Below are 15303 nucleotides of genomic sequence, written 5' to 3'. Positions count from 1 at the left end.
CAAGCAGTCCTCCCGCCTCAGCCTCCGGAGTAGCTGGGACTACAGGTCTAAACCACCACACCCAGTTAATTTAAAAAAAAAAAAAAAAGGTAGAGATAAGGCTCACTATGTTGCCCAGGGTGGTTTTGAACCCCTGAGTTCAAGTTACCCGCCCCCCCCCCCCCCCCCGCCTGGGCCTCCCAAAGTGCTGAGATTACAGGCATGAGTCATCACGCCTGGCTTGTATCTGTGAAGTTTAAAGTAAATAAGAACATGTACAACATTTTAGTTTTCAAAGCAATCCCGGTACAACACGTCCCGCTCCATCCCCACGATCACTCTGAAGGAGGCAGGGCAGGCATGAACGATGACCCAGAGACAAAGGCGCTGTCGATCTTGGAACTGGCAGGGACTCCTCAGGGGCCTCCGGGCCTCCGCCGGTGGAAGAAAGTTCTGTGGCCCTAGGGAGGCAAGGAGTTATTCTGGACCCTTTCTGCAAAAGGCAGCGGCTTCCTGGCGGGGCGGGGAGGACGCAGGGAAATCCTTGCTTGGGTTCTCGGGTCGGCTGCCTTTAATTTTCATTCTTGACAGGACCAACCCAAGTACAAACCCGCAGGCAGGGGGCTAAGGGGACAGGTGAGGTTGGGAGGCCATTCACCTAACCTTTCGCGCTCCGTGGGCGGAGCCAATTCCCAGGTCCCGCCCCTTTCTCGGCTGGGCCCTCCACCCAGATTCCTCCCTGCCCACTGGACCCCGCCCTAATCACGTGACCCGATCACGCTCCTCCTCCTCCTCCTTGCGTCATAATCTCCGCCCTCCCTCTCAGAGCCCCGCCCCACGTCTCGCGCAGGCCCCTCACGTCTCGCGCAGGTCCCCCTCGCCCCTTTCCATCTGCGGGGCGGCGGGAGGAGGCCCGAAGTAAGATGGCGGTGAATCAGAACCATACCGAGAACCGCCGCGGGGTCCTCATCCCTAACGGTGAAAGGTGCCTGAGGGGAAGCACGGCGTGCCGTCGGAGGAGAGGATAGACATGGCGACTCACAAGCTCTCAGCGTGTCAGGGACTTTGCCGCGTTTTTTGGGGCGCGGCGCCCTTAGCTCCGCCCCCTTGGGAGTGCGCGTCCCCGGCGTCTTAAGATGGTGGAGGCCGGAACGCTTGGCTTCGCGCGTGTGAGGGGCGGGGGTGGGAATACCTCTTTTCAGGCTCAGGGCCAAGATGCGTGTCTCCTCACGGTGTGGGGGCGAGACGCATGTCTCCTCAGGGCGGCGGGCGGGGGGCCGAGATGTGTGTCTCGTTCGAAGAAAGGCTGGATCTGACTGGCAGTCTTGAGCAGCCGGGTACTCTCGGTGGCAACACAGCTGCCCTTGGGTCCCTTGTGACCTTGTCGGATGAGGACATGCCCTGGGCGTGCATCGCCCCCTACTCCCAGGAACAAGGTGTCGCGCTTTGGGGAGAGGGATGAGGAGGTGGAATACAGATCATTCTGGCAAGATCTCGAACTGTCGTGGGGCTTCTCCTTGTCCCTTGGAACTTACTGAAGTCCCGTTTCCTCCTTGCTCCAACTAGGGAGATGTCTGCCTTTTAAAACAAAAGATTGAAAAGATTGAGGCCAGGTGTGGTGGCTCGTGCTTCTAATCCCAACACTTTGGGAAGCTGAGGTGGACTCGGAGTTCGAGACAAGCCTGGGCAACATAGTGAGACCCTCATCTCTACAAAAAGTAGAAAATCAGTGGGGCATGATGGTGTGCACCTATAATCCCAGCTGTTTGGGAGGCTATGGTAGGAGGATCGCTTGAACTCAGGAGTTTGGGCTGCAGTGAGCCCAGATTGCACCACTGCACTTCAGCCTGGGTGAGAGCCAGATCCTGTTTCAAAAAAAAAGATGAGACTGAACAGATGCCTGGACAGAATAAAGCATTCTTGGTTGCATGAAGCTGTGTGGGGTTTGCACCAGTTGCTTTGCTCCTTGTGGTGCCTGCGGCTGGCCCCTGAGCACTCTACTGGAGCAGGCCCAGACAGAGAGGTGCCTGTCTCCACCTTCAAGGCATACTTGCCCACTATGGCCACGACTTCACTGCATTCCCTTCTTTATCTCTACCCCATATGCCCCTTTCCTCGTTTCCCACAGTCATCCTCAGTCTCCACGGCTGTGCAGTTCTGAACTGTGCTCCTTTCTGGGCTCTGACTGGCCCTTACTTTCCTTTTTCCCCACCCAGCGGTGGAACTCAAGCTGGATGATGTGCTTGGGGTCAGCACACCCAGGTCGATTTGAATGTAGTTGTCAGGAAGATTGAAGTAGACATTATCAAATGCTGATGTCCAGATCTTTCTTCTATCCTTCCTTCCACCAGAAAGTTTTCGTGACAGATTTATATGGGCCTTAGAGGTTGTCCTCACTTGCTTCCTACATACCTCTGCTGCTTTGTTCAATTTTGTGGGAGATAATTGCTCACCACTCTGACGGTTGTCCATGTGGGCACTTCCTGTGAGCTGTTTGAGCCCCTCTCATTCCATGCTGTGAAGCCATTTCTAATTTGGTGTTTGGGTGTCTTCTCCTTCGGCTATGGGTGTGTCTCTGCTTTGCTGCTTGTGTGTTGGAGGAAGGGAAGGAAGCATTTTTTAAACAAAAAACAAAACACAAACACTTATTTTTGTGGTCCTTTGAATTATCTTTATGGGATCCATTTTGTACTTCTGAATACTTAATATAATTTATTGAACGCTTAAATATGCCAAGTACTGTTCTTAGTTCCAAGAGCTTTTTTTTTTTTTTTCTTTTTGAGACAGAGTTTCGCTCTTGTTACCCAGGCTGGAGTACAATGACGCCATTTTGGCTCACCACAACCTCTGCTTCCTGGGTTCAGGCAATTTTGCCTCAGCCTCCTGAGTAGCTGGGATTACAGGGGCTCGCCACCATGCCCAGCTAATTTTTTTTTTTGTATTTTTAGTAGAGACGGGGTTTCACCATGTTGACCTGGATGGTCTTGATCTCTTGACCTTGTGATCCACCCGCCTTGGCCTCCCAAAGTGCTGGGATTACAGGCTTGAGCCACCGCACCTGGCAGTTCCAAGAGCTTTTTACTGTAGTTTAAACCACTCTGTCGGCCAGGCATGGTGGCTCACACTTGTAATTCCAGCACTTTGGGAGGCCAAGGCTAGTGGATTACATGAGACCAGGAGTTTGAGACCAGCCTGGCCAACATGGTGAAACCCCATCTCTACTTAAAATGCAAAAATTAGCTGGGTGTAGTGGTTCACGTCTGTAATCCCAGCAATTCGAGAGGCTGAGGCACAAGAATTACTTGAGCCTGGGAGGCAGAGGGGAGATTGAACTGAGATTGTGACACTACACTTCAGCTTGAGTGATACGGTGAGACTCTCTCAAAACAAAACAAAAAAACTCTATCTACAATCTACAGTGAAGGTCAGTACTGTTTCCCTTATTTCACAGGTGGAAAAACAAAAAAGTCATTTGCTTAAATGCATGTGAGAGAGCTTGGATTTGGATTTGATCTTAGGAACTGTGCATTAAGTACCTACTCCAGCTGTTCCTCAAAAAAGAAAAGGATTGTTTCTCTGTTTTCTTCTCACCAAAGAAGGACTTATTAGTACCCTGGTTTCCGGGATAGAAACGACTTTGCAGAACCTGAGATGGTGGTACATACCTGTAGTCCTACGTATTCGAGAGGCTGAGGTGGGAGGATCACTTGAAGCCAGGAGAGAGTTCAAGACCATACTGAGCAAAATAGTGAGACCTCATCTCACATAATAAAATTTAAAAAAGAAAACAAAAGAGGAACTTAAAAAAAAAAAAGAGGGAGAAGAGTGATTCTATGAGGAGTCCTCCAAAAGATTATGGAAAATATGGGTTGTGTAAAAACTACATGGATTCCAGATTTTTTTCCACAAAAATTAACTCATACTAACTTGTTAAAACATGCCTGCAGTGGCTCACGCCTGTAATCCCAGCTCTTTGGGAGGCCAAGGCGGGAGGATCACGAGGTCAAGAGATCGAGTCCATCCTGGCCAACATGGTGAAACCCCATCTCTCCTAAAAATACAAAAAATTAGCTGGGCGTGGTGGCATGTGCCTGTAGTCCCAGCTACTCGGGAAGCTGAAGCAGCAGAATTGCTTGAACCTGGGAGGCAGAGGTTGCAGTGAGCTGAGATCGCGCCACTGCACTCCAGCCTGGTGCCTGGTGACGGGAGCGAGACTCTCTCTCAAAAAACAAACAAACAAACAAAAAAACATGCGTGAACAGGATTTAGTTTGAGGCGCTAAGAAAGATAGGACATTAGCCGGGCACGGTGGCTCATGCCTGTAATCCCAGCACTTTGGGAGGCTGAGGTGGGCAGATCGGGAGGATGACCATGCCTTTCTCACTCAGCCAGGCGGTTTACACCTCCGCCTTCACCTTCACTTCTTTTTGCATCATTTCTTTCTTTTCTTTCTTTCTTTTTTTTTTTTTTAAGACAGAGTCTCCCTCTGTTGCCCAGGCTGGAGTACAGTGGTTTGATCTTGGCTCACTGCAACCTCTGCCTCCTGGATTTGAGGAATTCTCCTGCCTCAGCCTCCTGAGTAGCTGGGATTATAAGTGCCCACCACCATGCCCTGGTAATTTTTGTATTTTTAATAGAGATGGGATTTTGCCACACTGGCCAGGCTGGTCTTGAACCCCTGACCTTAGGTGATCTGCCCTCCTCAGCCTCCCAAAGTGTTGGGATTACAGGTGTGAGCCACCACACCTAGCCCATTTTGTATCATTTCTAATTGTCTTTTTATTTTTATTTATTTTTGTTTGTCTAATTGTCAATCAGAGGTGAAAACTTAGTGCCTCTTTTGTGTGTGTGTGTGTTTTGTTTTTTGTTTTTAGTACAAATCCAGCCCTGGATGTGTATGTTTGTGGATTTCTCGTTTCCCAGGAATATGTGTGAGCTTTTCAAAGCCTTTATACCTAAAGCATCTCACTGCTCATCCTTTCCTCTATCTTTACAATTTGTCTATTTTTTGCCCCAACTGTCATCCCTTCCTCTAGGTAGCAGCAACTAATGCATTGGCTTAGAAATGTTTTTGACAAATGCCCTCCAGTAGCCTCATCAGTCCCAGGAAAAATACAAATTAAGTATGTGCCCTTTGAGCCAATCCTTCAAGAAGCCACCAGACAAGTCAAAACAAACTACAATTTTTTCTTTTTATGAGACAGAGTCTCACTCTGTTGCCCAGGCTGGAGTGCAGTGGCGTGATCTCGGCTCACTGAAATCTCCAACTCCCTGGTTCAAGCGATTCTCATGCCTCAGCCTCCTGAGTAGCTGGGATTACAGGTACATGCCAACACACCCAGCTAATTTTTGTATTTTTAGTAGAGATGGGGTTTCACCATGTTGGCTAGGATGGTCTTGATCTCCTGACCTCGTGATCCGCCACCTCAGCCTCCCAAAGTGCTGGGATTACAGGCATGAACCACAAACTACAATTTTTTAGAGTAAGTGTGTTCTGCTCCCTCTAGTACTTGGTATCTATCGTGGGAATATAGATTGTTGTCTTCAGGCTTCTGCCAAACTGGTAGTGGGGATGATACCAGGGTAGGTTAAAATGCCATAAAGCTTACTTACCAGATTCAGCTTTTTAAAAAATACATTATTAGAAAAGAAATTTTTAAAAAAGCAAAATTTAAAAAAAGTGTTTAAGCATTTCCCTTTTGATTAGATTCTAGAGTTCTGAAAAAGTTGACTCTGACAGGTTTTCTTTTATTTATTGCTTTTATGGCTAGACTGACATTTAAAGGTTCTTACTCTACTGTTTTTTTTTTTAATCAACACTAATAGAAATACTAATATGAAGTACCTTCTTGCTCTCATAGACTCATTCATTCGTTAGTCAACAGATATTTATTAAATGTCTGATACAGGTGGCGCTCTCATAGACTCATTCATACCCAGTTAGTCAACAGATATTTATTAAATGTCTGATACAGGTGGCGCTACGAAGTCAAATATTGTGCCAAACTTGTTTAATATAGTTGCTGCCTGGGCATCCATTTTTAGGCCTGATATAAGCTGTTTGAAACCCAGTTGTATGCCATCACCTTCGGCCTACTTAAAACTTCCCCTCCCTGTGGTATAGAACACTTGTTCCTCATTCCTTTTTTTTTTTTAATCTGTCTTAGCTACTTAGAGGCAGAATAACATTGGACTGCTATTATTTTTTGCTTAAACACATTCAGAACCACTAAGATTGGTATGCCTTTTTTTTTATAGAATAAAAGAAAGAGAAAAAAAGGAGTGAAGGAGAGGAAGAAAGAGGAAGAAAAAGAGGGAGAGAGAATGGGAATATTGCTTTATTCTAAAAATGGGTATTAATAATGCTGATCAATCTTTTGTGTATTTAAACTGGAGAATGTATATTTTGTGTATTTAAAATGGAGAGCTCTATAAATATTTATTAAATTTACTTGTTCTGGATCTGAGTTCAAGCCCTGGTTGTCCTCATCAATTTTCTGTCTCATTGAGTCTAAATCTCTTTATGGGTCTTATGTATCTGGGTGTTAGGATCGTTAGCTCTTACTGTTGCATTGATCCTTTTACCACTATATCTTTGTTGCTTTGAAATCTATTTTATCAGATGCGAGAATTGCAACTCCTGCTTTTTACTTATTTATTTATTTTTGCTCTCCATTTGGTTGGTAAGTCTTTCTCCATCCCTTTGTTTTGAGTCTTTGTGTATCTTTGGATGTGAAATGGGTCTGGATGCAGCATACCATTAGGTTTTGGCTGTATCTTTTGATTGGGGGATTTAGTCAACTTAAATTTAGGGTTACTGTCATTTGATGTTAACTGGCTATTTTATCCATTTGTTTATATAAATTCTTCTTTATGTTGATGCTCTTTACTTTTTGGTATATTTTTAGAAAGGCTATTACTGGTTGTTTCTTTCTATGTATAATGCTTCTTTCAGAAGCTCTTGCAAAGCGGGCCTGGTGGTAATAAAATCTCTGAGTACTTACTTGTTCATAAAAGATTTTATTTTTCCTTTGATTGTGAAGCTTAGTTTGGCAGGATATGAAATTCTGGGCTGAAAGTTCTTTTTTTTAAGGATGTTGAATATTGGCCCCCACTCTCTTCTGGCTTTTAGGGTTTCTGCTGAGAGATCTGCTGTAAGTCTAATAGGCTTCCCTTTGTGGGTAACCTGACCTTTCTCTCTGGCTGCCCTTAGTATTTTCTCCTTCGTTTCAACCCTGGTGAATCTGACGATTATGTGCCTTGGGGTTGCTCTTCTTGAGGAATATCTTTGTGATGTTCTCTGTATTACCAGGGGTTGAATATTGTCCTGCTTTGCTAGATTGGGAAAGTTTCCCTGAATAATATCCTGAAGAGTATTTTCCAGCTTGGATTCATTCTCTCCATCACATTCAGATACACCTATCAAATGTAAATTAGGTCTTTTCACATAGTCCCATATTTCTTGGAGACTTTGCTCATTTCTTTTTATCTTTTTTCTCTATTCTTGTCTTCTTCTTTTATTTCATTAAGTTGGTCTTCGACCTCTGATATCCTTTCTTCTGCTTGATCAGTTTGGCTATTCAAACTTGTTCATATTTTGCTAAGTTCTCGTGTTATGTTTTTCAACTCCGTTATTTCATTTATATTCCTCTCTGTATTGTCTATTCTTGTTAGCATTTCGTCAAATCTTTTTTTCAAAGTTCTTAGTTTCTTTACATTGGGTTAGAACAAGTTCTTTTAACTCCCAGAAGTTTCTTATCATCCACCTTCTGAAGCCTACTTCTGTTAATGGGGCACAGTCCTTCTCCATCAGGGCTTGTTCCGTTGCTGATGAGGAACTGTAATCCCTGGTAGAGGAAGAAGGGTTCTGATTTTGGGTATTCTCAGCCTTTTTAGGCTGGTTTCTTTCCTTTGTTATAAATTTATCCATCTGTCATCTTTACAATTACCGCCTTCCTAATAAGGTTTCTGAGTGGACGTCCAGTTTATTGATTCCCAGCGCTGGAATCCGAGCAACCCACTGCGCCGGCCAAAACAGCTGCGATAAGACTGATGGTACTCTTCTGCCCGGGAATCTCTGGTCTGGCTTTCTTCTTAAGTCTATAATAAGCGGCTCTGCCTTCCCAAAGCTCCAAACATCGGTCAGAAGGGGAACCAGTCGCATTTACTCTGCATGAAGAGCTGCCACGCCAAGGCACCGGCAAAACTGCTGCGCCGGCCACAAGAGTTGCACTGGCGACCCGTGGGGCTCCTCCACTGGGAATCTTTTGGTCCATGAGTGACAAAAACTCATCTGAAAGTGTGGCGTCCTCTCGTTCTCTGCGCTTTCACTGGGAGTTACAATCCTGGGCTGTTAGCGATCAGCCATCTTGGATCCTTGGATCTTTGGATCCTTGATACTCTACTGTTTTTTTTTTGGCTAATATCCTGTATTTTTTTAGTCTTTAAAAAAAAAACAAAACACCCTTCCATTTTAATCTGTACATTGCCACCCTAGTTCCAGTTTTTGCCTTTCATCAGGACTATTTTAGGAATTCTTAAACTGACCCCTTTGATATACTAACACCCTCTCGATCATGTGACTTCCCTGTTGAGAAATCTGAAGCTCACAATTTCCCCTTGTCTACCAAATGATGTTTAAGCTGTGGTTCTGCTGTAGCTTTCCAACTTTATTTCACTGTTCCTCCTAACCTCACTCCCACGCTGTTTTGATGAAGCCACACCGCTAGGCTTCTCCCAAGTATGCAGTTTGCTTTCCATATCTGCTCCTGTACCTCCGTTAATGCTGTTTGCTCCCCATCTGGATTGTCTCCTACCATCCCCTCTGCCTACTGAACACTGCCCATCTCTCTCACTCTCTCTTGCTCTCTTTTTTCAAACAGGGTCTTACTCTGTTGCCCAGGTGGAGTGCAGTGGCTCACTGTAATCTCTGTTCCACGACTCAAGCAGTCCTCCCACCTCAGCCTCCCGAGTAGCTGGGATTACAGGCGTGTATCACCATGCTCGGATAATTTTTATATTTTAGTAGAGATGGGGTTTCACCATGTTGGGCAGGCTGGTCTCAAATTCCTGACCTTAAATGATCCGCCAGCCTCAGTCTCCCAAAGTGCTGGTGTTAGAGGTGTGAGCCACCATACCCAGCCAGAGCACTACCTATCTCTTAATTAGCTCAAATTGCACCCTTTCTGTTAGATCATTCCTAATTTCTTCAACCAAAACTAATCTCTTCCACTAAATTGCTATGACATTTTGGTACCATTTACATTATGTATATCGTATTGTTTATATTATGATCTGTATTCATGTTTTCATTCATTCTTCCAATAACTGCTTAGAACACCCACTGTTTGCTAGGGCTAGAGTATCAAAGAAGGCAGACACTGTTCCTAATGATCATTAAGGACTTACACTGGACTTATACACACACACATATATATAAAATATTACATATATTGTTATTAAGAAAGAGTTGGGGAGCTGGGTGTGGTGGCTCAGGCCTCTAGCCTTAGCACTTTGGGAGGCTAAAGCAGATCTCTTGAGCCCAGGAGTTTGTGACCAACCTGGGCAACATGGTGAAACCCCATCTCTACTGAAAACAAAAAAATACCAAGTATGGTGGTGCTTGCCTATGGTCCCAGCTACTCAGGAGGCTGCGTGTGAAGATCACCTGAGCCCAGGAGGTGGAGGTTACAGTGAGCCAAGATTATGCCAGTGTACTCTAGCCTGGGCAACAGAGTGAGACCCTGTCTCAAAAAAAAAAAAAAAGACGAAAGAGAGGTAGAGAGGGGGAGAGAGAGAGAGAGGGAGGGAGGGAAGGGAGGAGGGAGGGAAGGAAGGAAAAAAGGAAGGGAGAAAGAAGAGAGAGAGAAGAAAGAAAAAGAAAGGAAGAAGGAAGGAAGGAACCCAGCAGGATTTGATGAGTGACAATAAGATGAGTCTAAGTTTTCCAGGTTAACAGTAAGGAGAGAGCACAACAGGCTGAGGGAACAACATGTCAGAGGGGGCTGGGGCAGTCTGCTGCCTTACCTTTTTTTTACCAGTGTCAAAGAACCATTGCTATTAACATGGTGCTTTATGCTTACCACACAAGAAGTCTAAGAATGAGGCTTGGCCGGGCACGGTGGCTCACGCCTGTAATCCCAGTACTTTGAGAGGCCGAGGCGGGTGGATCATGAGGTCAAGAGATTGAGACCATCCTGGTCAACATGGTGAAAACCCATCTCTACTAAAAATACAAAAAAATTAGCTGGGCATGGTGGCACGTGCCTATAATCCCGGCTACTCAGGAGGCTGAGGCAGGAGAATTGCCTGAACCCAGGAGGCAGAGGTTGCGGTGAGCCGAGATGGCGCCATTGCACTCCAGCCTGGGTAACAAGAGCAAAATTCCGTCTCAAAAAAAAAAAGGATTAATGAGGCTGGGCGCGGTGGCTTATACCTGTAATCCCAGCACTTTGGGAGGCTGAGCCGGGTGGATTATGAGGTCAGGCGTTAAGGACCAACCTGGCCAAGATAGTGAAACCCCATCTCTACTAAAAATACAAAAATTTGCCAAGCATGGTGACAGGTGCCTGTAATCCAGGCTACTTGGTAGGCTGAGGTAGAGAATTGATTGAACCCAGGAGGCAGAGGTTGTAGTGAGCCAAGATCACGCCACTGCACTCCAGCCTGGGTGATAGAGCAAGACTCTGGCTCAGAAAAAAGAATTAATGAATACACATTGAGAATGGGAGTAGGTTTGACAAGAAAAAGAATCAAATGATAAAGAGTAAATTGTCAGAGAATAAGATCATTTGAATATTTCTTTTTATTTCAATAAAGTGTAGTAGTAATAGTAGCAGTAGCAGCAGCTAATGTTTATTGAGTGCTTACTCTGAAAAAAAAACTTAAGAACTTTATGTTTGTCATTTTATATTCATTCTGTATTGTGTGCTGTTCCTCTTTTTCTACAGTCTCTTGAAGCAGTCTCCAAATGTGGAGCTCTCCTTCCCACAGCGATCAGAAGGCTCCAATGTCTTTAGTGGTACAAAGACAGGAACATTGTTTCTCACTTCATACCGGGTAATTTCCGCTTCTGCTTTAATCTGCTGATTAACTCTACATTTGTTTTCCTTAAAAATGAAGAAAAGTTAAATACTGACTTTCCAAGTGTGTTTTTTCTTTTTCTTTTTTAACATACATGACAGCAATAATTTAAGTGAGAAAAATACTGTATATATATATATATATATATATTTTTTTTTTAATAGAGATGGGTTTCACTTTGTTGGCCAGGCTAGTCTTGAACTTCCAGACCTCAGATGATCCACCCACCTTGGCCTCCCAATCAAAGTGTTTTTAAACATTTGTCCTTTGGGATTTTCCATGCTGAAGAGTGATGGAAGAAATGATGTTTCTCAGTTAGGCCAGAATGTACCTTGTTCTTGTAAGTCTCGATCCATGGACCAATTCTGCATTCCTTTTCCAAAATTTCTTTCCTTGTTTAGGTGATTTTCATAACTTCACACTCCATCAGTGATCCTATGTTGTCTTTTATGATGCCATTTGATCTGATGAGGAACCTCACTGTTGAACAACCAGTATTCGCTGCAAACTTCATTAAGGGAAGTATTCGGGCAGCTCCAGATGGTAAGTATTCCTTCAGAAGCATGTATCTTTTTTCCTCAAAACCTTCTAGAATGTTTAAGATTCAAATTTGGCTCATGTTGAAATTCAAACAAAAGCTGCCCTGTTTTGTCAGGTAGTGCTTCCCTTGGTGTTTGTGGCAGTCTTTCTGTTGTCATCTGTGCCAGTTTCTTAGTGAGTGTGTGCCATTTCTTTCCCCAGGTGGCTGGGAAGGACAAGCTACTTTTAAATTAGTCTTCAGAAACGGAGGTGCCATTGAATTTGCCCAGTTGATGGTGAAAGCTGCCTCTGCTGGTGAGTGATGCTGATAAAAATATTAAGCACTTTGGGTTTTTTTGTTTGGGTTTTGTTGTTGCTGGTGTTCTTGTTTTGTTGTTTTTGAGAAAGGGATTTTTGTATTTTTTGTATGTCGGCTTTTCACCATGTTACCAGGCTGGTCTTGAACTCTTGAGCTCAAGTGATCCTCTGTCTTAGCCTCCCAAAGTGCTGGGATTATAGGCGTGAGCCACTGTGCCTGGCCCACTTTGGGTTTTAAGGCTTGTGGAATTAAAGTGGAGTAACTCAGCCAAGATTTGCTGGCCTCTGTGGCCAGGCAGTTGGTATTTGCACACATATTCAGTAGGCATTTTCTGGGCTTACCTACAGTTGCCAAATACCATGTTACAGGATAGGAACACAAAGATTATTCAGTCTCTTCCTGTCCTGAGGGAGCTGGCAATCTAGTGGGAGCTTACAGTCAGACACCCAAGTGACTATATCTGATAGTCTTTTGTCCATTTAAACACTGACCTCAGATATCCACTGAGCGGTCTCTTCTTTGGGTCAGGGAGCCCTTTGTTATTCTCTCTTTGGTCTGGTTTTTTACTTTTTCTTCTCTCTGGACTTGCCTTTGCTTTGCTCAGGTTTAGTCCCCATCTTATATGAGAGGGGAGTAGAGGTACTGTCAAGACTTACAGCACTGATCTAATGGGTATACTAGAGAACTCTTTCGTCTACGGCCATACCACCCTGAACGCGCCCGATCTCGTCAGATCTCGGAAGCAAAGCAGGGTTGGGCCTGGTTCGTACTTGGATGGGAGAACTCTTTGAAACTTTGACTATATATATATATATGTACGTATATATATATATATATATGTATATATATATATATATATATACGTACATATATATATATGTTGTTGTTTGTTGTTGTTGTTGAGAGGTAGCCTTGCTCTGTCACCCAGGCTGGAATGCAATGGCATGATTTTGGCTCACTGCAACCTCCACCTCCTAGGTTCAAGCCATTCTCCTGCTTCAGCCTCCTGAGTAGCTGGAATTAAAGGTGCCCGCCACCACACCCAGCTAATTTTTGTATTTTTAGTAGGGATGGGGTTTCACCATGTTGGCCAGGATGACCTCGAACTCCTGACCTCAGGTGATCCACCTGCCTCAACCTCCCAAAGTGTTGGGATTACAGGCATGAGCCACCTCACCCAGCTATGATATGTTTTTATTTAATCTAGCCTTACTTCTTATGTAAGAATGCCCCTCACTTTCTTACCTTTTATGCTCCAATCAAACTGGACTTTTTTGTACTTTATTTTCTCTCATCTCTGCGCCTTCATTCTATTTTTTTTGTGTGTCTGGAATGCTCTTCTCCTTTCTCCCTGCCACTCACCCCCAACTTCAACCTAGTTGAGACAAACATACTCTAGTAGAGACAGACATGCAGATACACTATTATATCTCATGGAATATGCTGTAATAAAGACATGGACAAAGTGCTGGGGACACACAGAGAATGGAGTAAACTTTCTAGCTTAGAAGACTTAATGGATTGGGATGCTATAAACCACGGTCAAAAATATCAGAGACAGGCTGGGCCTGGTGGCTCACACCTATAATCCCAGCACTTTGGGAGGCCGAGATGGGCGGATCACCTGAAGTCAAGAGTTTGAGTTCAGCCTGGCCAAAATGGCGAAACCCCATCACTACTAAAAATACAAAAATCAACTGGGTGTGATGGTGTGCACCTATAGTCCTAGCTACTTGGAAGGCTGAGGCAAGAGGATCACTTGATCCAAGGCAGAGGTTGCAGTGAGCCGAAATCGTGCCATGTACTCCAGCCTGGGGAACAGAGTAAGACTCTATCTCAATAAGAGGCAGTCTAAGTTGAAGAAGAAATTAGTTCAGTTTTAGACAAAACACTGGCTAACCTATATTGAAATGTTTATACTCAGCAGTGTTCAAAGCCCTTTACATGTGTCAATTTTTTTAATCCTTGCAAAAATCTTATGATGTAGGTACTATTATTATCCCCAGTCTATAGCTGGGGAAACTGAGTCAGCAGTGGTTATATAATTTCCCAAGGCTACATAGTTAGCAAGTGATACAGTTGGGATTTGAACTCTAAACCTACTTTCTCTTCTTTTTAAGTCTTTTATTATTAAAACAAATCAGATCTATGGAAAAGTTGTAAGAATATTACAGTCAGCTTCCTTCATCTAGACTTGCCCAGTGTTAGCATTTTCCTACATTTGCTCTTTATTATTCTTTTTCTGCTTTTGTTCTTGCTGAACTATTTGGGAGTAAGTCACAAAGATTATTTTCTTCATTCTTAGATATTCAAGTGTGTTTCTCCTAAGGATGCGGGTATCCTTTCATCTAACCTCAGTGTACTTATCAAATTCAGAAAATTTAACATTGATATAATATTGTTATTTAATATATAGTTTATATTCAGCTGGGCACAGTGGCTCAGGCCTCTAATCCCAGCACTCTGGGAGGCCGAGGTGGGCAGATCACTTGAGGTCAGGAGTTTGAGACCAGCCTGGCCAATGTGGTGAAACCCCATCTCTACAAAAATACAAAAAATAGCTAGGTGTGGTGGCGTGTGCCTATAGTCCCAGCTACTCGGGAGGCTGTGGCACAAGAATTGCTTGAACCCAAGAGGCAGAGGTTGCAATGAGCCAAGATCATGCCACTGTACTCCAGCCTGGACAACAAGAGCGAAACTCTGTCTCAAAAATAAAAAATAAAAAAGGGGGACCTCACACCTGTAATCCCAGCACTTTTGGAGGCCAAGGTGGGTGGATCACGAGGTCAAGAGATCGAGACCAGCCTGGCCAACATGGTGAAACCCATCTCTTCTAAATATAAAAATTAGCTGGGCATGGTGGTGAACCCCTGTGGTCCCAGCTACTCCGGAGGCTGAGGCAGGAAAATCGCTTGAACCTGGGAGTTGGAGGTTGCAGTGAGCCGAGACACCACTGCACTCCAGCCTGGCAACAGAGTGAGACTCTGTCTTGAAAAGCAAACAAACAAAATAATCTAGTTTATATTCAGATTCAAATGATTGTCCTGTTACTGTTCCTCATTCTAATAGCACTTTTTCCCCAACTCCAGGATCTAATTCCGGATCACACATTGAATTTACTTCTCTTATTTCTTCTGTCTACTTTAATCTGGAACTCAGCCTTTCTTTGTCTTTCATGAAATTGACATTTTTAAAAGAATGTAGACTTATTGTTTTGTGGAATATCCCTTCATTTGAGTTTGTCTGTGTTCTCATGATTATATTCAGGCCATGCATTTTGGCAGGAATACTATGTAAGTGATGTGTCTTTTTGAGCCTATACTCTTGACCCCTATATTGTATTAAGTGTGAGTACATGGGGAGGCCACTGGACATACAGCTTGGAGCTCCAGAGATGAGCTGTG

General features: G+C 44.1%; 1 protein-coding gene across 5 annotated transcripts in view; it reads left to right on the top strand.

The window, feature by feature from the left end:
• Positions 1 to 825: 825 nt before the first annotated feature.
• Positions 826 to 15303, top strand: part of WBP2NL (WBP2 N-terminal like) — a 36660-nt gene continuing 22182 nt past the window's right edge. For 3 of the 5 annotated variants that reach the window (XM_078334143.1, XM_078334133.1, XM_078334140.1), the window contains exons 1-4: positions 826 to 964; positions 10929 to 11037; positions 11463 to 11604; positions 11803 to 11895. In XM_078334143.1, coding sequence (XP_078190269.1) covers positions 903 to 964; positions 10929 to 11037; positions 11463 to 11604; positions 11803 to 11895 — 406 coding nt within the window. In that variant the 5' untranslated portion in view covers positions 826 to 902. Of the gene's footprint in view, positions 965 to 6237; positions 6333 to 10928; positions 11038 to 11462; positions 11605 to 11802; positions 11896 to 15303 lie in introns of all 5 variants that reach the window. The other 2 variants (XM_078334142.1, XM_078334144.1) reach the window with 2 other exon arrangements.

Source organism: Callithrix jacchus, chromosome 1 (assembly GCF_049354715.1).
Source record: "Callithrix jacchus isolate 240 chromosome 1, calJac240_pri, whole genome shotgun sequence".
Lineage (NCBI taxonomy): Eukaryota > Metazoa > Chordata > Mammalia > Primates > Cebidae > Callithrix > Callithrix jacchus.
This window is presented reverse-complemented; position numbering and strand designations above follow the sequence as displayed.